The 27,220-nt window shown below is 46.1% G+C and overlaps 1 protein-coding gene across 1 annotated transcript in view; it reads left to right on the top strand.

Annotated features, from left to right (window-relative positions):
* Positions 1-856: 856 nt before the first annotated feature.
* Slc16a2 (solute carrier family 16 member 2) overlaps positions 857-27,220 on the top strand; it is a 120,330-nt gene continuing 93,966 nt past the window's right edge. The window contains exon 1 of the mRNA XM_028891977.2: positions 857-1,432. Coding sequence (XP_028747810.1) covers positions 991-1,432 — 442 coding nt within the window. The 5' untranslated portion in view covers positions 857-990. The remainder of the gene's footprint in view (positions 1,433-27,220) is intronic.

The raw sequence follows: 27,220 nt of genomic DNA, 5'->3' as shown, positions 1-27,220 counted from the left end.
TGTACCTCCCTTCTTTCATGGCCGGGTCCCTGGCCCAGAGTCTGCCCTGGCTGAGCCTAGACCCGGCCCTCTGTGGCTCCTCAGGGCTCCAGGTTGGCGCAAACAAAGCCCTGATTGACTGCCCGGAGGGGCGGGCCTCACTGCGGGGCCGCCTCCTCCCCTCAGTCCCGCCAGGGATTTGCCGGGAAGCGCGGGGGTAGGGGGAGACTCTGAGGGGCTCGCAGGTCAGTGGGGGGGTCTGAGTTCCAGGCTTGAGAAGATTGTGTCCACCCTCTGTCCGAAGCCCAGGCTGTACCCTCTAGGTCACCCGTCTCGAGTCCAAGTGGGAACACAAGGACTCCAGAGGACAGGGTGGGGTCTGTCACGGACTAGCTCTTGTCTTGGGGTTCCCAGGACCAGCGTAGTTGCAGGTTGCTTATAAGCAAGGAGGAAGTGAACTCGAGGAACAAGCAGGGTCTTCCTTGTAGGCTGGGGGGTTGACCAGTGTGGGTTCTGGGACCTGCGGGGAGAAGAGGGTAGGGTAACAGGATAGTTTCGGCTCTTTTTGCTAATGTAACTCTTCTTCTAGGCATCTGAACAAGAACAGGATTCAGTAATTTGGAAGGGGAGTTTGGGGGTGACAGCAGCGCCAAGACTAGGTAGGCGAGTAAGAAGAGGAGGAAGGGCTGGGGAGAAGAGCGAGGTTGTAGCGGCTGCCTGTTGAGGAAGAGGTGGGAGGGAGGAGGAGGGGGAGGAGAGAGAGATGACGTGGGGAGAGGAGGAGGGGGGTTGGACGGGGGAGGAGAAGGAGAGGGCTCGAGGGACCGTCTGTCGCGGGACGGGCTGGCCAGCTTGGGCGCTGGGAGGAGGAGGAGGAGGAGGAGGAGGAGGAGGAGGCAGCGGCGGTGGCAGTGCTCGGAGCGGCAGCAGCAGCAGTAGCAGCAGAAACAAGTACCCGCCAGACAACAGCTCCTCCGGCTCCAGCAAGCCACAGTCAGTCCCCTGGCCGCGATGGCGCTGCCAAGCCCGGCGAGCGAGGAAGCTGAGGGGCCCTGTCAGGAGGCAAACCAGGAATATCAGGAGCCAGTGTGTAGTCCGGTGCCCGAGCCGGAGCCCGAGCCGGAGCCCGAGCCGGAGCCCGAGCCGGTGCCAGTGCCCCCGCCCGAGCCTCAGCCTGAGCCTGAGCCTCAGCCCCTACCCGACCCTGCACCCCTGCCAGAGCTGGGGTTTGAGGCTGAGCCAGTGCAAGAACCCGAGCCCACGCCCACAGTGGAGACCCGAGGCACCGCGCGTGGCTTCCAGCCTCCCGAAGGTGGCTTCGGCTGGATAGTGGTGTTTGCAGCCACCTGGTGCAACGGCTCCATCTTCGGCATCCATAACTCTGTTGGGATCCTCTACTCCATGCTACTAGAGGAGGAAAAAGAGAAAAATCGCCAGGTGGAGTTCCAAGCAGGTGAGTGGGACCCACGTGCCCCACCTGGTATTGTGGGCAAAGATGTCTGCCCCCCACCGTCACCCCCATACCTCTTGGTCTAAGGTGCTCTTTCAAAGTGCCTTTCTCACTCCTTACCCATGTCCTGCTAGGGCATGGGTTGCAGGGTTCTGGGCAGCCTGGGCAGTGGAGACCTAGGCTCAAACAGTCCCAAGGGTGAGAACTGGGGCATTCATTGGTTACAGGCAAAGCAATGAACTTTTTGCCCTGAGACAAATCCAGACTCACCTTTTAGATTGTTTAAAGTACTTTGCCCATGTGTGCTGGGGAAAATATTTGCAGGCTCTGGGGGCAGGGGAGGGGAGCGATGTCGTGAAGACAGGAAAGAGTAGGAAGGTTGAGAGGCTCCAAGAGAAACACGGAACAACGGGTCTCCGCAGCAGCCCCTGTTTCTTCCGGGGATCAGAGCGGTTTTCTGTCAAAAACCACTTCAGGAATCCTGATGACTCTTCTCTCAGAGTCAAACACATGGTAGGCGTGTGTGTCTGTAAGAGAGAAAGGGAGGAGTGCGGGGTGGGGAGGGGGGGCGTGTGTGCGCGTCTCTGCCTGCTGTGGGTACGGCCCAGCCAGGCGGTGCGGTCGGTCGCCTGCTGATCCTGGGGAGCAAGCGGCTCGCTGTGCACTGGAAGCCGAGCCCCAAAGGAGGCAGGGAGGAGGCATAAAGAGTGGGTCCTGCGGCTCACTCCGCGCCTCAGCTGCACAGTCTCGGGCGCCCTGCACCTCTGGTATCCGATGGGGGCCTCCTTCCGTCCGAAGTTAGAATGTTGGCCCTGCCACTCCAAGTTTGGCTTGGAAATGACTTGGTTATCCCTAAGGTTGGGCAGTGTTAGAGACATAACCCTCGCCTTACAGGCACGTGGCTGTGGGACCCTATGTGTCCCACATGTGTCCTAGCATGGAGACCCTCCAGCGACCTGGGGAAACAGACTCATTCGCTCTGCAAATGAAGCCCCTCAGTTCTGACGAGAGGTTTCTGGAGCTGGCTGGGGACTTGCCATACCCTTTCATGAAAATCTGTCCCTCTCTTTGGGCTGTCAGGACAGCTGGAAGTGTGCATACCACCTCCTCAAGTTCCCTCCTTGGAAAAAGTGGAAACACACACACACACACACACACACACACACACACACACAGTGTTCTGGAGCTGCTAGGGTCCTCTCTTGCCAACCTCCAAAAGAGGGGACTTTGGGATTATCAAGTGAAATAGAAACCTTGAATTCTGGGATGACCACTTGTGGGTTACTTTGAGACCTGCCCCTCCCACAGCCTTCAGCCGAAGACGTGTGTTGTTTGCAGCTTTGCCGGACTGTCTGGCCGAAGGGGCTTTGGGACTCCTGTGCCTCAGACCTTGTGATCCACTGGCACGGCCGCAGTGCACAGGCCCCACTTGAGGAAATCTCGAGTGTACCCAGCGGCTGTAAATGGCAGTCTCACAACAACCTAGATCATTCGATACCGGAGTGGAGGGCTCCCTGAACTCCGTGGGACAAGTCCTGGGTGGAAGACAACCTCTACAGTCCCTGGGACCACTTTTTTCCTGCGTTGGTGCAGATCAGGGGCTCATGGGACAGCTGCCAAGCTAGGCCCTCAGGCTGTTGCCTAGGTTACTGGGGGAGTGGGCACCTGCTGAGAGTTGCCTTGTGGTTGAAGGCAGGGTAGTGGCTTTCAGGGTGAGTGGCAAAGTTCAGGAGGGAACTTAAAGGGAAGCAGTGGAGGCTGAGCTGAAGTTAGGCCCGGCATTTATGTGATGTGAGCAGGCCTAGATCTGGGGCCTTAGGCGCATGCAATGAAACTTGGAAAACCCACTATTTTACCAGGAAGAGGTTCTCTGCTGGGGAACAGACTTCAAAGTAGGTGATCATAGGAGACTCAGGGGGAGGGCTGGCAGGGACTTTCCGGTCAATACCTCACAGTGCAGCTGGAGGGGGCGGTGGTGCTGTGGTCTTCCCAGAGGTGTGGCTAGTGTGTATGCTAACACAGACTGGGTCCTCTGAGGAGCTGGGTTATTGGCTTAAACTATAGAAAGTATAGGTCAGGAAGAGACAGAAAGGAATTTGATACGTCCCAGGGGTCTGAGAAGACTTTGGTGTGGGTCCTTGCTGTAGTATATCATGATTTCACTGAAGTTATTTTTGATACTGAGCCTCTCAGGAATGCCTTGGGTCTTATTTTGGAAGTCAGTAACACCCTATTACATTCTGTATTTTGCGGAAACATTCCATCCTCAACAGTACCTTTCTTGAGACCCTCAGCTCTCTGAAGCTGTTAATTGATTTGTCTTTTGGGACAGAGCCTTGCCATGCAGCCCTGGGTGGCCTAGAATTTGCTGGGTAGCCTATAAGTAGCCTCCCACTTGTGGGAGTCCTCCTGTCTCAAATTCCCAAGGCTAGGATTATAGGCACATACCACCAGGCCTAGCCCAGGCCCCTATTAAACTCTTGAGATTCCAAATGCCTTTGCCTGCATACGCTCTCCTCGGTCTGTTCAAAATCCCCTGGCCGCCTATGCCACAGGCCCGGGGTACCCAACAAATGAGGAAAGCTTAGTATTTTACAACTGTCTTCGTCAGCAAGTGTTTGCCCAGGAACCAGTCTGGGGGGCACGTAAGGAAGTTGGTGCATTGTCCAGTTTGAGGAATGTGGTGATTTCCTATTTGGAGGTACTCTGCAACCCAAACTGACATACCATGAAGCTGTGCTGAATGGCTTAACGGGTCCAAAGTTCTGCGGTGCCGAAAGTTCCAGAGAAAGGCGATTTTGATGTCTGAGAGACAATTCCAAACAGGGGCTCTCTGGCACAGGCCAAGGAGCAGGTAGAAGGAAAGTGGAATCCAGGCTGTCCTAGAGCAGGTAATAAACAGTCTTGGTGGATTCTGTGGGTTTGAGGTTCTGGTGTGCCGCCAGCTCTATATTTTGTTTCCTTTCTTCACTTCATTTAAGGGAAGCCAATTCTCCCTAGGACCTACAGAGGACTGGCAGGCAAAAGGTTCCTGGGAGCGGAAACAAATAACCAAGGTCTGGTTTAGGGGGTAAAAAGGGAAAAGATCAAGAGAGAAAAGGAGCATAGGCTTTTGTAGAAATAATGGAAGCTAGGCATTTCTCTGGCCCAGAAAATGCACCAGACAGGACAGGAGGCAGCCAGATAATTTTGTGGGATATATAGAGCAAGCATGGCTTCCTGAGACATCAGCTGAGTATTATGATGGGAAAGAAGAAAAAGAGAGCATTGGTGGCTACCCCCAGCTCACCCTTAAAATCCTAAGTAGAGGCAAGTTTGGGGTTTAAGCTCAACAGATAAGACAGAATTAGCCAGAGGTGCTAACATTGGATCCAAACTAAAGTCTATGTTAAAGTGCTTCAGAGTAGCCCTTGATCTTTCAACTTTGACTTCCAGTCTACCACCGAGTCATATGTGATGAGAAGCACTTTTACCTGGGAGTTTATAAGCATAGTCCTTGGGAATTTCTGAAGAAGGCAGGACTAGGGCTCTCACTACTAAAGAAACTGGGCAATGGTAAAGAAGGTTCACTACTGGTACAAGAAGGTTTGGGTTGATGGGCCACCCTGGTGAAGATAGAACTTTCTAGGCATGAAAAAAGACTAATCTACTATGGAAACTAGGGATTTCTCCTGCCCTGAAAACGCATCAGCTAGGACAGTGATTCCAAATGCCCCGAATGAGTGGGGGCAGAGGCAGAGCTGTCGTTCTCCTCATTGTAGGGTTTTGAACTTCTTGCCTCACTGTCTCACTGGGTTTCCTGATTCATTGGTAACCTTGAGATTAAGGTATCTTTTGAGTAAATCTGTCAATCTCCGTGGTTTTGGCTGAAGGCTTTTGCCTACTGTCCAGCAGAGCAAGATCATGTTAGCTCAGTGATGACCATGGTGCTTCAGGCCATAGGCCATTGATTAGGCATCTTTCAAATCATTCCTCTTCCTCCTCTCCAAGCAAAGTGGGTCCCAATCTGTGACCTTGATTCATGCTGTAAAGAATGAGGATGAGAGGCTGGGGCATTGGAAAGCTAAACAAGAAAATGCTTGGTGGAGCTGATAGCGGGGTGAGTCTGGTGCCTAGGGTCACTGTCCAGTGGCCTCAAGTGATCATTCTAAATGACATCTCCTTCTCCACAACTCCTCCTTCTAGTGGTGTTGGGAAATGAAACTCATTCTAAATCTAAAAAGAGCAAGAGCTTGGGCCAAATCTGAACCCCCTCAAAGCTGATGGTCTTAATACTAGCAGTGAGGCAATAACTAGGAATTGCACAACTTGTGTGCCCAACCTGCTCTGTAACTCGGTTGTCTATAATATGAGAAAGGCTAACTCTGTGAACTTTCTAACCCCAACCTTATATCCCTCTAGAACTGTGGGATAGTTTATTCTTTACTATTCACCTAGCATCAGTTTTGACACATTCAGGCAAACAAAAATTTGTTAAGCTTCCTGAAGGGGCAGTTAAGCAGGAAAGCAAAGAAAACCACATAGACATCATTCTCCTATTTTATCTGTTTTTAAAAACTGTTGGGCTATTTGGGAACCGGTAAAAAAAACTCATTCCTTTTTTGTTCAGTATACAAGAGCTACTCTGAGCATACACATATTTTTCCCACAATGTCCTGCTCAGCAGAGAATTGAGTTTCCAAAAGAACTCTCTCAATTTGGCCTGCTGTTAGCAGGGTAGGTCTGTATGATGCTCTTTCCAAGTACTTGACTCTGTTCCTCAAAAGCATTGAATTGAAAACACTCCCTCGGCCTCAGCTTGGACCCCTCTTTTTATTAAAAACAATAGATTTATTTTTTATTATTTTATGTGTATGAGTGTTTTGCCTGCACGTATGTCTGTGCATCACATGTGTGCCTGATGCCCTGGTGCCCAAGGAGGTATTCAGCCTCCATGTGGGTGCTGGAAATAGAACCTGGGTCCTTTGCAACAACAAGAAGTGCTCTTAAGCACTGAGCCAACTCTCCAGCCCCAGATCCCACTCTTAAAATTGAATTTCCTACAGCTTGCTCTCATTTCTCAGAAGTGCATGGTCAGTGTGACCTTGCTTTGCTGTTACTTCAGGCTGGAAGTGGTAAACAAGATTTCTGAGTGCGATACAGAGCTTTCCTTTAGGGGGGCTTCAAACATTGGGCATCTTCGTAACTGGCTTGTGGATCCTGGAGCAGAGAGTGGCTGCTGCTTGTGATCTTGGAGAAGGTTGTGATGTATGCATGTCATCCCTGGTCAACTTTGGCTTTGCTCTGGGTTTGGCTGAGAGTGTGCCTAATGAGGCAGCAGGCATAGAGTGCTCTTCCTTTTTCACAGGATTTTTATTTTCTTGTCATTTGGCAAAATTTCTGTGAAGAATAAGCAAGTCGCCAGACTGCTAACATTTGTAGAAGTATGTAAAGGATGCTACCTCCACCTTTTGAGAAGACCAGTTTCTGAGAAGGGTGCTCTGCTCCCCCCGTCAACATATTTGGGGTTTGCTTTGTTTTGTTGTGCGTTAAAAGGAAAGAATTGCTTGGTTTTTGTTTGTCACTACATAGAACAGGCTGCCCTCCAACTTGCAGTGATCCTCCTGTCTCTATCTCCTGAGTACTCAGATTACAAGCATGCACAACCACATGTGCAGCAAGGCCTTGTTCTTAAAACATGAATGTGTGTGCTCACGATACCTTCAGCCATGCATTGTGAATGTTCCATCTGAAACAAGCCTTTCCTCATCTTTCACTAATTGTGACAGAGATACAAAGTATCCAGCCTAGAAAAGATGCTGGGTAAAGAGGGTGGGGAACATGAACAGCCTGGCCTATATTTCTTGGCCCAGACCCATTTACTACTCCCCAGTTGTGAGGAAACATTTATTCCAAGTTCCACTCGGAATTTGCATTTCCCCTTATTCTGCATGCTACCTAGTGTTCACATGTTGCAGAGAAGGGAGTTTTGGCCATTCCAGACATCGCTGGCTTCAGGGGTGATAAAAGACCTAAGGGACGTGTAGCCATCTGCTCTGAAGGTGGGTGCATTAGCTGCTTATTTGAAATCACTTAACATCTACTTGTGGGTGGAGAATTTAGCCCATTTGAATTGCCTTGAAAGCATGGAGCCTCTTCATCTTAGCAGTCTTGTCTTGCTCTGTTCTTCACTTTTCGTGTTTCTGGGGTTGATAAGGGAGGAAGATGTGAGCTTGGCTGTCCCACCCACAGTGGCTCAGCTCCCCTCACTTTTCATCATGTACTTTTACCACACTTACTGGCTAGGCCGTCTCCCTCCCTCCCCAGATTGTTCTGTCTCTTCTCTTGTTCTCCACTGCCCAGTAAGAAGAGCAGTTGGAGTTTAGGGTGTTACACAAGCTCAACGCCATTTGGGGGTCTCAAGACCACCAGTAAATATCCTACGGAGACCCCTATTTCTTTTCCTTCTCCCCTCTTTGATTTCCACTCTGAGTGAAGGTTGACATTCTACAGAGCACTCAAGGGTACAGAAATCATCACCTCTAGAGTTTTGTGGTAGAATAGCTGCTATGAAACCCCTTGGGTCATTTCCATACCTTCTCTCTTCACAGCCCTAGGCACCCAGCCCAGGAGATAATATAGTTGAGTCTGAGTAAAATTCAAGAAATCTTTCCACTTTTGCTTTAAATCCTCAACATCATCGTTCTCCATCTCCTAGGACTCCAGAACTCCAGGTCAGGTTTAGCTTCAGGGTTCTGGTTCATAGTATGTCTCTCTTTTTTGCCAGCAAAGGATGGACGGTTGGCCGTAGAGAGATCAGAGAAGGAAGAAAACAGATACCCGAACCCTCAAGAATAGAAAGAACAAAAGCACTTTAGGGAGGGCAGAAAGAGGAGAGGGTAATTCCTGAGTTCGTTGCTTACCTGTTTGGTGGAGACTGGACAGAAACAGTTTGGAAAGGAGATGTTGCTAAATAAGCATTCCCCATATAGGCTGTTGCCTACCTTATCCTATGGATCTACCCACCTACCATTTTGCCTCAGCTGTAATGGTATGTACATGCACCCATATGTTCATACCTGTGCGTGTATGTGTACAGCTGGGCGGACAATATCTCTCTGGGCCAACTAACAGAGTTCCTTCGAACATGGTGTCTATGAGATGGAGGTCATGGGTTCAGCCACTTCTTCAAACTACTGAACTCACAGACAAAAGAATTCTTCTGTTGATGGTCCATGTCCTTCATACAGGTATGAAAGAACTGGATAGAAGACTGGGGATGACTCCTTGCCAGCCCTCTCTGCTACTGGGGCGGTGGGGGGGGGATATGAAGCATCTAGCTTAGGGTGGCTGCCTCTGCTGCATTCCACAATGGGGTTTCTTTGTCTTTTAGCTCCATAATTCTGCGGAGCACCCTAATAATGGTAGGAGCAGAGCAGTGATAATAAGCAACATTGATTTAATGGCAGTTAGTTCTGTGTTAAGTACCACCCTGAACACTTTAATGTACCAATTCATTTTAATTCTCAACATTTTAATCATGTAAGTAGCACCACTTCCTCCATTTTGTATCATGTTCAAGTTCATGTGGCAAAAAAAAAAAAAAAAACAGGATTTGTATCTCAACAGTCTAAGTCCAGAACCCCTGCTTTTTGACCCTGACTTAACACTTAGTGGAGCTGTGGAGCAGCTACCCCAGGACACTACTGTGGAGTTCCCTCATTCCTGCAGCTTCTGGGCATCTGCTCTGACTAAGGAAGATGGGGCTTAGTAAACAAAGGATGGACAACCTTGTGATACAGGACATCATCTTCTCACCACTCACCTCACTCTACCCAGAGTCTATGTGCAAAGAATTATAATTCTTGACTCAAAAAAGTGTCAGAGAAACTATCACTTCTTTTTTTTCTTTAGTCTTGAACTAATCACATAGCCTTTCTAGGGTTCAGCAGTTCCACATACAAAGTCCTCAAAGCTGTCCTCAGAAAGTGGTATTTAATTTGATAGTTCTGTCAGAGTGAGATGTGACTGTGTGTTTGTAAAAGGTCTTTGTAAATTGTGGTCATTGTTGTTATGATGATCCTTGTCTAGGCCCTAGAAACGGAGTCGTTATGCTTTTGTCTAAATGTTTCTCTAAATATCTCCTCCTGCCCCCTCTCACTCCCCACTCCATCTCTTCCCCATCTTCCCTCCAGAGTCTTTTGCAATTTGATCTGATGTTCTAAAGCTAAGGACTGGACTGGTTGTGTTTTCTTTGCTCCTCATCTCTAGGAGCCCAAGGAGAGGTGGGGGCAGATCCCAGGCCATATACATTCAAGGAAACAAGGCATCTGGAAATATTTACAACCGTTGGCAGGAGTTCTCAAACACGACTCTGAGTTTTTCAGTCGGAATTGCTAGGAATGGGGGGCAGATGATGGGTGGAGTTAGGGTGTCACTTCCTCCCGAGGGTCTCTCACAGAGCCTTGTTCTCTTGCAGGTAGTAAGGAAGAAGGAAAGGGATATTTAGGGTCAGAAGGCCTGGGCCAGGGGACATTAAGTTTAGAAGGAGTCTTGCTCCTTTGTAATCAGCTTTGGAGTGGGCCAACTTCCTTATGTTTTAAACAGGATAGCCCCAAGAGAACAGAGGCCACAGGATTGTGGCCATCACAAAGAAGGACTACAGTAGTGGTTTTGAGCTTGCACTTCAGTGGCCACTTAGGAAGCCTACATTAAGGCCGGTTAGTGGTCTAAGCAAATGACTTTTGTTTTATTGTTATTTTGTTTTAAGACAGGGCTTTACTCTGTAGCCCAGGTTGTCCTCTAACTCATGGTGATCCTCCCACCTCAGACTTCAAATGCTGGGATTATAAGCATGTGCCACCATTTTCTTTCATTGATTGTAACAAAATGTAATCCACACACCCTTTTTAAGACAGGAATTTTAAATACACACCACAAGTCAACATTTTGATTTTCAGTTATTCAAATGTCTTAACTGAAGGCTTAAAGTTATAGGTCAATTGCAAAGCATTTGCCTAGCGTAACAAAGATCCTAGGGTCTGTCCCCAGTCTGTCCCCAACCAAAAGATGAGGGAAAGTATAGAGAGACAGAGAGAGTGTGAGAAAGAGAGATTCCATCTTACAAGTCTATAATCGAGCTAGGTATGGAAAGATGTGTCCTTAACCAGCCCATTTGTGGTGGAGGTTGACTTGTATGAGTGAGTGAAAGGAGTGAGTCGTTGACATGCTCCACATGTCCCAATCCAATCACTGGCATTATGCTTCCTTACTTAGCCTCAACTTTTCCAAAGCTGATCCTCAAATGCTACTTTGTGGAACTAGATGGAGGTACAATTCAAAAGGTACAGGGGTGGAAAGTCTCTCTCCATCCTGTCTCCCCACTACCCTGTTTCTCTCCCCAAGGCTACCAGTGCTTTCTAGGGTATCCTTCCAGAAATATTCTGTATCTGTAATAGCATTTGAACATGTAGCCTACTTTTGAAGTGCAAATGATGGATCATAATCCACAGTATCTTCTAACCTGCCTTCAAGCTTCAAGGTGTACCATTAAGTCCATAAAGCAAGTCTTTATTCTTTGCTGCAGCCATATCCTATTCTATTCAATGGGTATATCATAATTTATTTAACCAAAGTCTTACTGATGGACATTCAGCTCTCTCCAATTTTTAACTATGGTCTTTAGAATCAAGCAGCACTAGATACAGAGGCCTTGCTGTATGGTTCTTGGACAAAGTTTCCAACTTCTTAGATAATTTATTAGTTTTCTAATACATAAAATAACATCATCACTGATGCAGAGGTTAAATGAGACAATATGTTCAGCATCTAATATACAGCTTGGTACCTACTAAGTATCCAGTAAGTGAGGCTTCTTTCCTGGCTCACAAGGCCTCCCCATCATTCTCCTTCAATTGCACGAATGTGTGCTTAATTCAAGTGAATAGGTCTTTACTGTGTGCTAGGCTGACCTCCAGATGAGCCAGAGAAGTGTTCCTTAAGAAGTTTACAACTTCTTTGAGAAGATATAGCATTCAAAATAACTATGGTTATTGCTAAGTGGGAAAAATATGTGGGTATTGAACTGAATGTTGTTATAATTTTCTTGTGGTGATGTGGGCAAAGAGAGAAGAATGTGGAATGAGGGGAAACTTGTTGGTAGGGTTGGAACTTGACATAGGGTTTTTGCTAACGTGGGGATTGGGCAAAGGTAACAGTACAGGAGTGGAGAATTAGACAATTTATGGCCAGTCATGGTGCTGCAGGCCTATAGTCCTAGCACTTGGAAACCAAGGGGGATCAGTTCAAAGCCAGATGGGGCTGCATAGCACTACTTTGTCTCATACAAAACTAAACTAAAAACCAGAGCACAAAATTAGACAATTTGGTTGTGTCTCAGATTCTGGGTTTGTTTGTTTTGTTTTGTTTATGTGGGGTTTTTTGTTTTGTTTTTTGTTTGTTTTTTTTCCCCTCTGAGAGTCCAGTGAGTGAGTCACTGTTCCCCATTAGGCCCTACCCGGCAGGTAGGGTGGGGTGGGGTGTAAGGGTAGGAGAAGAAAACTACTGAGGACATTTGGAGAGAAGGGCACAGGGTGGGGGGATGTCTGGGCATCGGGCCACAAAATGAGATGTCTGAAAATGGCCTGTGGCACAGCAGCCTGGACCACACCACCTGCTTTCCTATGTCAGCAGCCCAGACATTTTCCCTAAGCATTCTGGGGCCAAGAAGAGCATAGTAGCAGAAGCTCTCAGACTCTCAGCCTAGGTCCTAAATGGTCTCCAGATCCTGTGAGTCCCAAGAGAAAGGAGCTGGTTGAGTTGCAACAGTCATCTCTTACTGGGCACATTGTAGTTAACATGTCAGTTTTTTAAATCCTTGGAACAGACAGTTAAATGAAAACATTTAAGCTTGTCATGTACCAGTGTCTTTGGTCACATCAAGTGCTACATGTATGGGATCTGGTAAATGAAAAATTAATATGATTTGTATCTATTAGAGGAAAGTTCACTGTATGGAAGAGCTGTGTAGAATTCCTGGTCCCCTTTTATAGGGGCAAAAAATAGACAGCAGACCAAAGGCAAATGAATGACCTACAATCATGCTTTCAGTATGAAGAACTGGGAGTAGACAGTAATTCTAAACCAGGTCTTCTAATTCCATGTTCCATGGGAGTAGAAATGCAGAAATGAGACTACTTTGTCTCAAACAAAACTAAACTAAAAACCAGAGCACAAAATTAGACAATTTGGTTGTGTTTTTTCTGAAAGCTGCAACAGAAATTTTGCTAAACTTGGTAGCAGTATGAAGTTTAAGTGTATGGGTAAGGGACTGGAGAGTTGAGTCAGTGGTTAAGAGCATTTGTTCTTTTGAAGGATCCCAGTTTGATTCCCAGCACCCACATGGAGGCTCACCACTTCCTCAGACACCAGGCATGCATATGGTGCACAGACATACATGCAGACAAAACTCATATAAATAAAATAAATTAAAAATATAAACAAACAAATAAATCTTTTTTTGTTTTTGTTTTGTTGTTGTTGTTGTTTGTTTTTTGAGACAGCGTTTCTCTGCATAGCTCTGTGCCTTTCCTGGAGCTCACTTGGTAGCCCAGGCTGGCCTCGAACTCACAGAGATCTGCCTGCCTCTGCCTCCCGAGTGCTGGGATTAAAGGCGTGCGCTGCCGCCACCCCCCCCCCCCCCCCCCCCCCACCACCCACCACCACCACCACCACCACCACCACCCGGCACAAATAAATCTTTTTTTAAGTGTATGGGTAAGAAGCAATATATAAAGCATGGCAAAATAAGCAAACAGGAGTCATGCATGCCATTAAGGACATAGAAACAAGAGTTATGGAAGGAAAGATTCAGGCATAACTAAGACTTTGTGGCTGGCATCCAGAAAAATACTGTCATCCGTAGGAGAGAGGGGAAAGGGAGGAAAAAGGAGAGGAGAGGAGAGGAGAGGAGAGGAGAGGAGAGGAGAGGAGAGGAGAGGAGAGGAGGGGAGGGGAGGGGAGGGGAGGGGAGAGGAGGGAGGGGAGGGAGGGAGGGGAGGGGAGGGAGGGAGGGGAGGGAGGGGAGGGGAAGGGAGGGGAGGGGAGAGGAGGGGAGAGGAAGGGAGGGGAGAGGAGAGGAGAGGAGAAGAGAGGAGAGGAGAGGAGGGGAGAGGAGAGGAGTTCTGTTGGTGAATGCTTTGTGACCTTGCTAAGCTGCTTTTCCTTTCCAGACTTCAAATTTCTGTCCTTATGAAATGAGAAATTTGGACCTATGAACAGTTTCACAAGGAGACTTTGGGCATGATGATGATGGGGCATGGTGAAGTGGTGAACAAGAGAACTTTGATGAAAATGAAAACATAGTCTCACAGATTTGAGTACAGACAGCTTTCAGAGATAGCAACTATCCCATAGTCTCAACCCTATATCCTTGAAGAATTCCATCAAGTGAGGTAAAGAGGGATGGCGAGATGGTTTAGCATGGAAGGACACTTGCCACCAAGCCCAGAAATCTTCAGTTCCACCTTCAGGACCTGCATGGTGGAAGGAAAGAACTGGTTTCCTGTGAGTTATACTTTGATTTCTACACATATCATGGCAATAAGGCAAACATGCGCACGCGCACGCACACGCGCACACACACACACACACACACACACACACAAATAAATAAATAAATAAATAAATAAATAAATAAATGTAATAATTTTTAGAGAGAGATGAGAGGAGACTGTACGTGTGTATGCACGTGTGTATACTCGTGCAAGTGAGAAAATACCTCAATGCACAAATGGCAATTGCTAGAACCAATTATGACATACTGAGTTAGCATTGTAGGAAATCTTTCCTGAATAGCCTCTGCTCTAAGACCACTTTCCAGGGACTAGAGAAATGACTCAGTGGATGAGAGCACTTGTTACTCTTGCAGAGGACCCAAATTCAGTTCCCAGCACCCACATGGTAGCTCATAACCATCTGTAACTCCAGTTCCAGGGCAGTGCCCTCTTCTGTCCCCTAAGGGCAGTCATAGTGCAGAGACATATGTGCAGGCAAAACACTCATACACATAAAACAAAATCAATAAATCTAAAAAACAAACAAACAAAAACCATTGATTTCCAGATATCAGAATGGTCTTATTATTTAAAAGAAGTTTATGTTTTGTGTGTGGGGGGGGTGCCCTTTCACAGAGCCAGCTTGAATCAGCATTGATGTGCAGCCAAACTGTTTGGATAAGCCCTGGCTTCACTATTCACTAGCTGTTTGTAATTGCACACGGTATTTAACGTCTCTGTACTGCTATTTCCCTGTTTGTTTAGGACAATAACAAAATCATTCACTGCATATGGTTGTGACACACATTTATAAACTGGCTTAGAACAGCATCTGACATATTGCAGGATCTACATACATGTTTGCTGTTCTTGTCATATAATAATCTATGATTTGTGAATCTACATAGTGGGGTCTGAAAGAGCAAATGTGTCCCAGGTTAGCCCAATTATAATCAAGAACTTGGAATTGGATGCATTGTTAAGGTACTACCTGGGCTGTTCTCATGTTGCCCAAGTCCAGGACTAGATTAGGACCTTCAGAGTCCCTAAGATCCATCTTTAGACTGTTAAATGCTGGGGGAGGGCAGAGTAGATCTATACTTTTCTTATTTGGACTGCTAAATGCTGGAAGTGCAATTGGTAAATGTAAACTTCTCTTATTTGGATATGGCCAACCCATTGATACCTAAGGTTATGCTCAGTTCACATGTTGTGTCATCCCACACCAATTATGCTACCTAGACACTCCTCTCCAAGTTCTGGAAAGAATCAATGATTGTGAGTGGCCTACACAGCTACACATAACAGTTCTCCACCCAGGCAGTTCCATCCACAGCAGGGTGCTCTGTAGCCTGTTCCCACGGGCTTATCCTGCCAAGCCTCATGAATTCTTTGCTGGTTGGGACTTCCCATATAGTACTTGGGAGGATTATTATCTTCTGGGAGCAGGGGAGAACATATACCTAGAAGTCTCAATAAAAACCTGGCCGGAAGCTCTAAATATTATCCAATTAAGATCCTGGTGTAGAGTTGGAATGAGAGAGAAGAATGGTGAGGATCCTCTGCCTCCAGATGACTGGTAGCCCAGGCCTCTCACAGCTCTGACTGTTCCAGTGACTATTCAAGACAGTGATCTTAGAAAGCTTGATGTCATTATCAGCATCTATGTTGCTCTGTGCATCGTCAGGTTCTAACCACCCAAGTGGTGAATAATAAGAGAGCTGCATGCTTCAAGAACCAAAATGGTTTGGCTTTGGGGACTTTTTGTTGTTGTTTGATTTGTTTTGGTTTTTGCTTTGACCTACATTTTGCGTATGGGAAGAATAGCTCAAACTAAAACTAGAATTTCCATAGTCCTGCTAACTAAACAGACATGGTATCATAGATAAAGAGGAGCAGAGACCTTCATTTGCTGCCTTGCCTAGTGATGGCACCACTCACATTCAGGCCTGTGCTATCTGCCCTTTTCATAAAATGTCTCAAACATGGAAGGCTCAGGTGGAACCGGTCAGACCGGTTGTTGTGAGCCTACGCCTTGTAGAAAGGGAAAGATAGATACACACACAGCAACAGGAGAGAATAAGGAGGAAACAAATCTATTGTTCCAGCCTCTAACCTGAAGAAAGTACCCATGGCTTCCAGGGTGTCACCAATGAGCACTGCTGAAGAATGTTGTGGCTCACCTATGTCCCATGCATAGACTTGGCTGGTACCCCAGACAAGAATAGAGACCTCAAGGCTAGATTCCAGTTCGTGGCTCAACAGAGGCTAGCCCTGGCCTTTAGGCCCTCTTCTATTTCATGGACTTAATCTGAGCATTGAAATAAAAGATACCTTGGGATGGGAGCTTGCAGTGAAGATCCCAGAGTTTAACTCTCCTTTGTCTCACTTCTCTACATTCTGTGTGGCCCAAGATTTGACATCGGGTAGACAGTGTTGGAGCCCTGGCTTTACTGTTTCCCAGATCCACAATCCTGGCCAAGTCTGAGCTTCACTTTCCTTCTCTATAGAAAAAGAGAGCAATAGAAGTTATACTGCCTGCCTCTCAGCTGTGTGAGAAGTTCAAATGATAGAATAAGTGTGAGAGCCCTTTGCAAAGCTCTTCGAACCTTCTACATGAATTATTGTCATGGCCGTATTAGGAAGTTAATCTGCAGGTTCACATATGTGCTCATGCAGGTACAGGTGGACTGAGACATTACCCACAATGGACACATGTATAAGCAGCCCCATCTATGTGTAAACGTATACATACATATCTGATTTTAAGCTGGACCTCAAATACATTGACCATAGTCAAAAGTGCATAGTCCCCCCAAAAAAGTGTGCACATATGTGCAGTCTCGTAGCTATGAAATGAGAAGATCACAGCATTCCACTTCTCTCTAGACTAGTCTTCTAGGAGCCCCCAAAAGACACCCTTTCTAAACTCCCCCACTTCATCCTGATAGTGTCTCTTTTGCCCTTGCTGGGGCTACTTCCTGGCCTCCATCTTGTTTGCATGTTAGCACAGCTGCTGCTAAAATTCAGACTGCAGCGTGTGGTGTCCACACGGCTGGAGAGCATGGGTCCTGCCCAGCTGCTCTGGGAATAGCACTGCAACTCCTTCCCGCACAATGTATTTATAGCCATGTTTGCAAATAGCTGACAACATTTTCAGAGTTTTTTCAAAACACAGTTAATCCAGCCACAGGAATAGTCACTGGCCCAAAGGCCCTGAAGCTAAAAGAAATTTTAGGCAATAATCCTAGTGAAAATTAGTCACAGAACCAAAAGGAAATTGAATCTCACCCCCCTCCTTTTTCTCTCTTGACCATCATCCCTCCTGTGACCCTCTTTGGTCACTTCTTATTCTCAAGATCTCTGAGAATAAGGTATGGGGACATGGTACCATAGAGCAGATTTGCTTCAGAGAGAGCCTGAAGCATATCATCAGACCATGAAGCTTTAAGAGGAAGGGGGAAAGGAAGGGGAAGTAAGAGCATTGAGGATTAAGAGCAGAAAGCACATTACTGGAGAATTAGTAACGATCATCCCAAAAGGGAGAAGCCTAGTACCCACTTTAAGGCCAACTAAAATTTCGGTGGTTGGATACCTTTCAAGTCAAATGATAGAGTATCCCATCCTTTCCTCAATCTGTGGGCTGTAGACTCACAAATTGTTTTGCTTATCTGCTTGCTTGAAACACTAAAGCGAATCTCTAGTGTGGAATTGAAGAGGTAAGCTTGATTAGAGAATAAGGTAGTCTTTCATGAAAGGAGCCAGCCTGGGGCTATAGTTATAGGGGTATAGGTAGGGTTACCATATCACTTATTATCAAAACTGGGGTGCTCTTGAGGATGGAAGAGAACACTGTTAATATTTTTATGGAATGATAGAAATAAAATAGGATTGTCACAGGCAGCCCAAAATGTGCGTTCATTCTAGAATTAGGATGTGTTTGTTACAGTTTTCTGAGAAAGAGAACACCATAAGAGCTCCTCACAAGGTGCCTTGAGAAATATGTGTGTTTGTGTGCATGTCTGTGTGTGTGTCTCTGTGTGGTTTTGTTTCATTATATGTCCAGGCTAAACTTGTTTGCATGAGTGTGAGTGAGAATGTGAGCATATCTAACTAGGTGTAACTATGGGTGCATGTGTCTGTGTGTGTGTCTGTCTGTGTGTGTGTGTGTGTGTGTGTGTGTGTGTGTGTGTGCATATGGATATAGGAAGAGCGGATGAGTGTGTGTGCACATGTACACATGTAAGGATGATGTAAGTCCTTCACTGAATTGCAAACTCAGTTCCAAGATACCAGCCACATAGTCCACTGCCTCATTTTACATGTGAGGAAACCAAAGCTTGGGAACTAAGATTTATACACTTCCACCACTTGCTTGGCAGTGGTAAAGGGTTGACTAGCAACAGTCACAGTAATCCTGATTAGGTGTCAGATGCCAATCCATATGCATTGAAGTGAAAGCCTAGCTATTCCTTAAAGGTTTTTGCAAACAATGGGTACTTGGCAAGTGCAAAAAGAAGCTTCTTAAGTCACTTCGAAGCGCCTGAAAAGGCTAGGCTTGGGTGCCAGGGGAATATTTAACTGATGGCTGGTTCCCTTGGCCCTGTTTCTCTGAAGGCCACTGTTAAGCAATGGAAGCTTTGAATATCATTTGATGTCATCCTTCTCATCCCTCAGCAGTTGTCATTTGCCTTAGAAACAAACCTTGGTCTCCAGGAGAGATCCACTGAAAGTCTTCACAGGATTCAGGCTAGATATATCCCAGGCTGGCATAGGAGACAGGCCAGCCTCTCTCCCCTAGACCCTGACCTCTCCCCCTGGACTCTCCCCCTGGACTCCAAGGCAAGAGAAATGCTACAGATGTTCCAATGGAATTAGGGACTGGGGCTAAGAATGTGTGCCCCAGGAGACGGGTAGGCAGCTGCCTCATTAGCCCTCGATTGTTTGATCTGTAGCTGAGGAATTGGCCATGCAAGTGAGGAGAGCCCCATAATAATGAAGCCAAAACAACCAACTGTGGATCAGTTCTCATCTGAACAAACTGAGCCTGCTTGAGTTGTCAGTCTGCTGCACAAAGGATGAAGCAAGACTATGGGGTACCGTAGCAAAGGTCTGGGGAAACTGTTCAAGTTTTATATCATATAAGTACTCCAGTTTACAGTCAGCCAATATCCACTGGGCATTTACTGTGTACCTAACACCAAGCTAGATGTTTACATATATGAATTATATCATTGAGGCCTTACAATAACCTTGTAAAGACACTCCAAGAAATAATTACCAATAATTTGGCCAAAGTAAAATGGCTGCAACTTCTTGACTAAAAGAAATTATTGATAGCCTACTGCATGCCAGGCATTATGCTAAAATTTTTTCCATGGATTATCTCACTTAATCCTCAAAATAACTCTGTGGGGGGATGCTTCTCACTCCAATATTTTCCACATAAGGGTGCTGAGGAGCAGAAATATTAGGTCATTTATCCAAGGTCCAGTGTTAGCACTTACAGTAAAGCCAGGATTCAAATACTGTTGACTCTCAAGCCTAGAGTCGCCTCTTCCTGCTCCTCTGTGGATACCAGTATATGCCTCTAGATCGTGTTCTCTCTCTCTCTCTCTCTCTCTCTCTCTCTCTCTCTCTCTCTCTCTCTCCCTCCCTCCCTCCCTCCCTCCCTCCCTCCCTCCCTCCCCTCCTCTCTCTCCCTCTCTCTCCCTCTCTCTCCAGTACAGGGTATTAAAATCTGGGAGTTTGAGCATGCTGGGCACATACTCTACCACTTAGCCACAGCGCCCAGCTCTCAAATAACTCATAAAGCCCTTTGCAGCTCTGGCATTGTAGAGGCCAGCCAGCTCTATGGTCCTTCCCTATTAACTCCAGCAGCCTTGAGTCACCTGACCGTGTTCTCCTGTCATTCTTCTCTGCCCTGTTGGGTCTGCCCATGTGTCATGCCTCTACACTAGCAGACTGGTGAGCGTCTCCTAATCAGCTTAGTCTGAATTGTTCGGGGGCTCTAACTCAGCTTCCTTACTTCTTCATGTCCCAGGAGATTCCCTGGGACAAGCTGACTAGCTAGACTAGCCAGAATTGGTGAGTTCCAGGTCCGGCAAGAGTCCCTGGCTCAAACAAGTGGCATGCAATAGAAAACATCTGGATCGACCTCAGGCTTCCACGTGCATGTGTACACATGTGCATGCACATCCACGTAAACATGCAGAACACATGAGTTCTGTCACTGTTCTGCATGTTTTACCCCTCTTCCCTGGGTACTTTACTACCCACAACATCAGTTCCCTCATTGGTAAAAATCAGTGGTTTTCATGTTTGTTTGTTTGTTTTGTGTGTGGGGAGTGGGCACATGTGTGGAGGTTAGAGGACAACGTTCAGGGTCTTTTTCTTCCACCCTGTGGGTCCTGGAGATCAAACACAGGTCACCAGGCTTGGCAGAAAGTGCCTTTACTCATTGAGGCCTCTCCCAGACCCAAAACACCAGCTTGTGTTGAAAAGTGTGAAAGAGCTCCGATGAAGATAAAATGCGTGCCAAAACATTTCGATTTGTGTTACGTCTTCTGAGTATCAGGTGAGAGAATGGCTTAGAAATATTTGGTGGGCCCTGACGTACTCCTCTCTCAGGAGGAGCTGCTGTTGTGAATATGTTCTGCGCCCTGCCTGCCCTTCTCTACACACAAAAATTCAAATTTGCCCAGCCTAGCTAATGTCCTGTCCCCCGGCCCTGTTTGCTCTGTGGACTAGGTAACCACCATCTGCTTCTGCAATCTCTATGACAGAGTCACAAGATCCTTTTTCCTTTCCCAGAAGCAAATTTTGCCAGACTTTTATGTACAGAGAGGCTTTTTTGTTTCACCTGCAAGAGTGGGGCCATGCAAGTCGGTAGGACAGACATATTTAGAAAATGGGGCTTGTCTCTTAGGATGTTATTATAAACCCATTATTGTGGGTGAGGAAACTGACCTCAGAGAAGTGACATAGATAATAAATGGTGAGTTCTAAGTTGTGTGTGTTTGTGTGAATGCCTATCTGAATGCCTATGAGAGGTGAAGAATCTGGATTTGCTTTTCAGATAGCCATCAGTCTCCAGGAATAAAACTAGGCAGGAAGTCTAATGAAAGCTAAGTATTCGACCAAAAAGATACTATGCACTGCATTTCTTCATGTGAGTGTGTGTATATGTGTGTGTGCACGCACTGATTTGTGTGCAGGTACATGTGTATATACATACATGTGAGGGCTAGAGGCCAATCTAAGTTGTCATTCCTCAGGAGCTGTCCATCCACTTTGTTCTTTGGCAAAGGGTCTGTCACTGGGAACTGGGGCTCACTGCTTTGGCTGGGCCAGCTGGCATGAGAACTCCAGGGATCTATCTGGCTTCACCTTCTCACTGCTGGGATTACAAGTGTGCACCACCGCACTTGATTTTTCATGTAGGTTCTGGGGATTCACACTTACTAGGTCCTCACTTTATCAACTGAGTTATTACCCAAGTGTGTGTTAACCTTTCTGTCTCCTTTATTTGCTTTGAGTTTCTTCAAGAGGATTCATTTCATTTTGCTAAATACAGCATATTTTGCTAGGTGTTGTGATGAAAAAGGGTCAAGGTGAGATACAGAATTAAATTATGCACCTGTTTGAACAAAGAGAGCAAACATCATACTTAAATCAAGTAAGACCATCGTGATAGCAAGAAGAACTAACAGGTGACACAAGGCTTCATAAAGGAGAATTGGGAGGAGTCTAGCACCTAGCACAATGCACTATAAATCATAAGTACTTGGTAAGTGTGCATTGAAATGAAGTGAGGGGCAAAGATGGGACAATGTGGAATGTTGCTTGAAGAAAGGGTATCCCTAGTGGTCCCTGTCTTTCATTCCAGGCATATTAATCAAAGCCAGATCCACGCTGTCTTCTCAGGCCTTATTTGCAAGGCTGCTTTAAAGGTATAATATGTTTGGATTTGTTTTTCCAAATCATTGTTCTTAGCAACCAAGGTCAGAGTTTTTGGCTTTTGCTTTGACTACTGGCCATATCCCTAAGAAATCCCACAGGAAACCCCAAGCTTTACTTTGCTCCTGGACACCTGGCAAATGACAGTCCTATTCTCTTGCCCTGTCTATGAATTCTTATTGGACTTGTGGAGGCCAAGCATTCTTTCTTCCTCTCTTTCCCTTGGGGACAATCAGGTTTCTGAGCTCCAGGGAAGAGCTGCGCTCTCACTCATCCTCTGACCAAGTCTGCAATTCCCAAAGCACTGTCTGCCTCCTCTGTTTTCCAGGTGCAGCTGGACAGGACAGAGTTCCCACACATCTGTCCTGTCCTTCCGTTGGCAGCTTGGCCTCCCAACCTCCGGTTTCCAGATCCCACCTAAATCAGTTCTCTTCAGGAAAAAAGCAAGCAAGCAAGACAAGTTCCTCTCTCGCCAGCCCAATAACATTCTGAGTAGGACAGGCAGATAGCATCCTGAGTTCTAGTGGATTCTGCCACATAAGTGTCTAGGGAATGATGACTGAAGCTTGCTTACTTCATACACAGAAACCCCACTTGATGAAGTCAACTTATAGCATATATATATGTATGTATATGTATATATACATGTATATATGTATATTTACATACACACACACATATATATATATTATGTTTGAGGAAAGAACTTTTGAACTTGGAATTCTAAGACATTAAGGCTGATCAGTTCTCCCTCAGCCTCTGGGCTCAGCCTCCTGCTTCCAGTCATGCCCAGAAGAAGAACTCAGTCGATTTTCTCGCTGCCGGAAGTGCAGAGTTTGGCCTAAGGCCCAGGTGAGGATGAGGATGACAGGATGACAGAGTTACCTAACTGTTTGCAACAAAGAATGCATTCCTCCGCACCCGGTCCTGCCCTAACATGTCCCTGACTGCCTCTCCCTGTGCCACCCCTCAATAAGCTTTTGTCCTTCCCTTCCTACATGAAGCTGCTATTGCCTATTTCAATAAATGGTTATCCAGTATGCAAGAGACCTTCGTTGTGTCCTTTGGGCCTGACCACATGTTCCTTTTCAGTCTTGGTGAGTTTTTAGAGGGGCCAGCTAGCTTCTTGTATGAAATACGCAGATGTGAGTCCTATGGCAGTAGTTACATCTAAAAAAAAAAAAAAGTTGGAGCCAGGAGTAGTGGTGCATACCTTTAATCCCAGCACTCAGGAGGCAGAGGCGGGCAGATCCCTGTGAATTCAAGGCCAGCCTGGTCTACAGAGTAAGTTCCAGGACAGACCCTGATGCAAAAGAAAAGAAAGAAAGAGAAAAAGGGGGATGGTGACATGGATTACCATGGCTAAGTATGTATTCCAAACTTGCCTCAGATTCATAGAAGGTAGGGGCTAGAAAGTCCCCACTGGCAACCTCAGCTGACCAGTAGAATCACCTAGGAACTGTGTTAAAAAATATAGTTTCACCGGACGGCGGTGGCACACGCCTTTAATCCCAGCACTCGGGAGGCAGAACCAGGTGGATCTCTGTGAGTTTGAAGCCAGCCTGGGCTACAGAGCAAGATCCAGGACAGGCTCCAAAACTACACAGGGAAACCCTGTCTTGAAAAAAAAAAAATAAAAAAATATATATAGTTTCTCTGTGGTGAAAGACGAACCCACTAAATCAGAATTGCTGGAGTACAGCCTTCAACTCAATAATTTAATTAATTTCATTTCTCGCTGGACCTGGTGCCACAGGTCTGTAACCCCAGCTATCTGGGAGGCTGAGGCAGAAAGCTTGCCTGAACAACTTAGACCCTGTATCAAATATTTTAAAGTGCAAAACTTGCTGAGGATGTGACTCAAAGCATGGTACTTGCTTAGCATGTGCAAAATTTCGGGGTTCAATCCCAAATACAACACACACACACACACACACACACACACACACACACACACACTCCACTGATAATATGGATCCATTTTTCTAGTTGAGTGTATTGATTGTTTCCTAGTTGAGGAAACTGAGGCTCAGGGAGACAGTGACCTATAACAAAGTGGCTAGACAGGAAAATAAGAGCAGGGAGCATGTGCTTGGATTCCCATCGGCCCCTCTGTGCATAGAATACTCATATTGCATTTCCTCATCTTCCCTGATCAATTACTTGCCTCCCCATGCTTTCATAACTGAGTGTTGTAATGGTGAAACTATATCAGATCATATCTTTGGACTCCAAGTCCTTGAGTTTGATCCCTGGAGCCAGACTCTTGCTGGGCAGATGGATATACCTGACCATTTGCCTCCGTTTTTTCCAGAGACAAAGGGTTTGGGCAGGAGAGATATGGTAGCCGTTTTTTTCCAAAGCAAAGCAGACTGCAAGGTTTCAAGTGTGTGAACTGGTAGAGATCTGCCAGTCCGAGCTAGGTGACCACTCAGACTGCTCTTGCGCTGAGAAAGCTGGAATGTCTAGTGGCAGCAGGTTACCCAAAGCTCAGGCTGACACTGAGTGTCTGTTTGTTTATCTCGGGGAAGTTTGGCCTCGTTCCCACTATTTTATCGCCGGCAGCCTCCTTAAGTACAAGGATAATGACATGTTTGAAAAATGCCTCAAACGTCAATTAGCCGGTATTGAGACAACCCCTGGGAGTTGTTTCTTCATGTCCTTGTTAGCTGTGCTTATCACTCTCCAATACTATGCTTAATCCCAGATCCTTGGCCTGCTTTCTTTAGGGATGAGGGAGGAAGTAGAATGGAAAGATGGCTAGTGTGCAGCAAGACATAATGGACTTCTTGGTAATTTTCATTTGTGTACATTGTGATGAGCGTGGTGCCAAACAAAAGAGAGCACTGTGGACAAAGCTGACTGATAGTCAGTGTCACGTTCACTTTGCTATGTGATTATAGACTAAGCCCTTACTCCTCTGTGCTTCAGTTTCCCACCTACACGACAAGCAGCTTAGACTGGGAGCCTTTTGGGTCTGACCAAGTGATGGGAATTCAGTTACTCACGTTGTCAGATCAGGGGTGGGCACCCAAGGAGTGATGCCTGTTCCCTACATTCATGGTTCTCTCTTCATCTCATTATGAATCCACTCTTAGAGAAAGTCCTTCTTGCCCTCCAAAGGCTAGAAATATAACCTTCAAAGCAATTTAGCTATGTTCTTGCCCCATCGTGTTGGCTTTGGTGGCCATATTTCAGCCCAGGCTGGCTCCACCGCACTCTGAGTACTTCAAACACAACTAACAGCTGCTTTTCTTAGCACACATGTGTTTCCAGGGACATTGGTAGCTCTGCTTCTCGTGACCTCCTCCGTGGTTCTCTCTTGCTCTGCTCTGCAACATCCATTGGGTTTTTGAGAACATTGACTTCTTCAGCCACACATCCCTCTAACTAGGTCACCTGCTGGCACCGGCTCAGTGCCAGAAGCCTGTGGTTTCTCTGACTGGAAAGGTCTTGATTCATCCTGTTGTGGGGAACTCTTTAGCTTGGCAGATGTTTTGCGCTAAGGATTTCTTCTTTGCCTAACCCTTCTCCTGCCCACAACCATCCCCCTTCCTCCTAACCCACTCCTCCCAGCCTCGCCCCTCAGCCCTCAGGGATAAAGAGATGATCTGTGCCTTACAACAGGCCACAGTAGATTGCCAGGAAGATCTAACCTTCTTCCATCCATGGTGTCATCAAAATCCAGCTCAGGGAACTTTTAGCATCTCCCCAAACCACAACTAATGAGTACATGATCTAAGTAAAACTCATGCGCTTGCTATGCCAGCAAGCATTAAGGCAAGACCTCTAATCACCTCCATCCAACCAACTTGCTCTCCCTAAGCCACTGCTATTGGAAAGGTGCGTACTTCCCCATTACAAGCCCCAAGCCTAGCACTGAGCCTAGCTAGGTCGTAAGTAATACTCAGTGAATACTTGTTAAATGAATAATAACAGAATGAATGAAGACTTAACAGACCCAAAGGCCAATGGAAACAGTACTAGCTGATCTAAGAGACCCGAGTCTGCCACTAACACATGCCGCAACTTAGGATATTTTCCTTTTTGTCTCTTCTCTGGGCCTGAGTCTCCACATGCTGAACTGAATGGTCCCTTAGGGAACTCCCACCTTTGTAGTTCATGAGTCTGATCTGTACTCCTGTGTCAAATACCACTCTACCCCTATCGCCAGAAAAAAAAAAAAAAAAAAAAAAAAAAAAACAAACAGAAACCTTCATCTTGTTACCAGATAATATTGGGCTCATGCTGATGGGATAAATGAACATGACTCTTAATTTGGAACCAAACTAATTTCAGAGAAGCCAATGCCTCCAACCATGCCAGTGGGGTGGCTGATAGGGTTTCATGTTCATGACTTTAAAGACAAAAACATCCAGGATCCCATCTTGTCCCCTTTATTTTGATGCCCCATAAAAAGTATGTTGATCTGAGTGTATAGGAGCACACCTGTAATGTCAGAACTGCAGAGATTGAGCCAAGAGGGTTGTGAGTTTGAAGCCAGCCTAGGAAACTCTCTCTCAAGAAGTCTTCACTGGGCTCTAGCAGTGGTTGGAGTGGGTAGGCTTCTGGAGATCTGAGAATTCCCTGGTCATGACAAAACAAATCCTTTTCCCCTAATGTAAGCACATAAATCTTGATTTTAAAGTCTCATCCATAAAAATATTAACTCACACAGGCCAGCCTGTCTAGGATGAAAAAGAGAACTATGTAGAAAAGCAGAGATGAAAAAGAGAACTATGTAGAAAAGCAGAGATGATAGATTCTCTCTTACTTGGCCATTCCTTTTTTTGTCCCTCTGGATTGAGTTTCTGTGGGCTCTGTGGTTAAGGCACATGAACTTTGAAGGCTTAAAAAAAATCTTGCTAAAAGAACTTCCAGTCCTGAAAATTTATGATCCTCTAATTCCAAATATGTAACAAATAGGAAGATTTGTTCTGTGTATGTTCTTGCAGTGTTCTGAGTCAAGCTGCAGCTGGGCTTTGGGCAATGGCTACATGGATGTGTGCTGAGTTTCTAGGGGAGACAGAGGCTGCTTTGTAAGGAAAGGCAGAACATATTTATCTATCTGACCAAAAAAAAAGTATGCAGCCTAAAATGTGTAATCAATCATTTGGAAGTGGATCGCCCACACCTCTTTCCCTCACACAGCTAGGCTCCATGTTCCAACTTCAGCTTCTGATGTTCTTTCTCTGAATCTGAGATTACTCAGGCCTACAATGTGCTTTTCCAATGACTCCTCTGGGGTTACTTTCAGTGTTTGATTTGAAGCAAGGAACAAATTACTGAGAAGTAGTTA

This window comes from Peromyscus leucopus, chromosome X (genome assembly GCF_004664715.2).
Source record: "Peromyscus leucopus breed LL Stock chromosome X, UCI_PerLeu_2.1, whole genome shotgun sequence".
Classification (NCBI taxonomy): domain Eukaryota; kingdom Metazoa; phylum Chordata; class Mammalia; order Rodentia; family Cricetidae; genus Peromyscus; species Peromyscus leucopus.
This window is presented reverse-complemented; position numbering and strand designations above follow the sequence as displayed.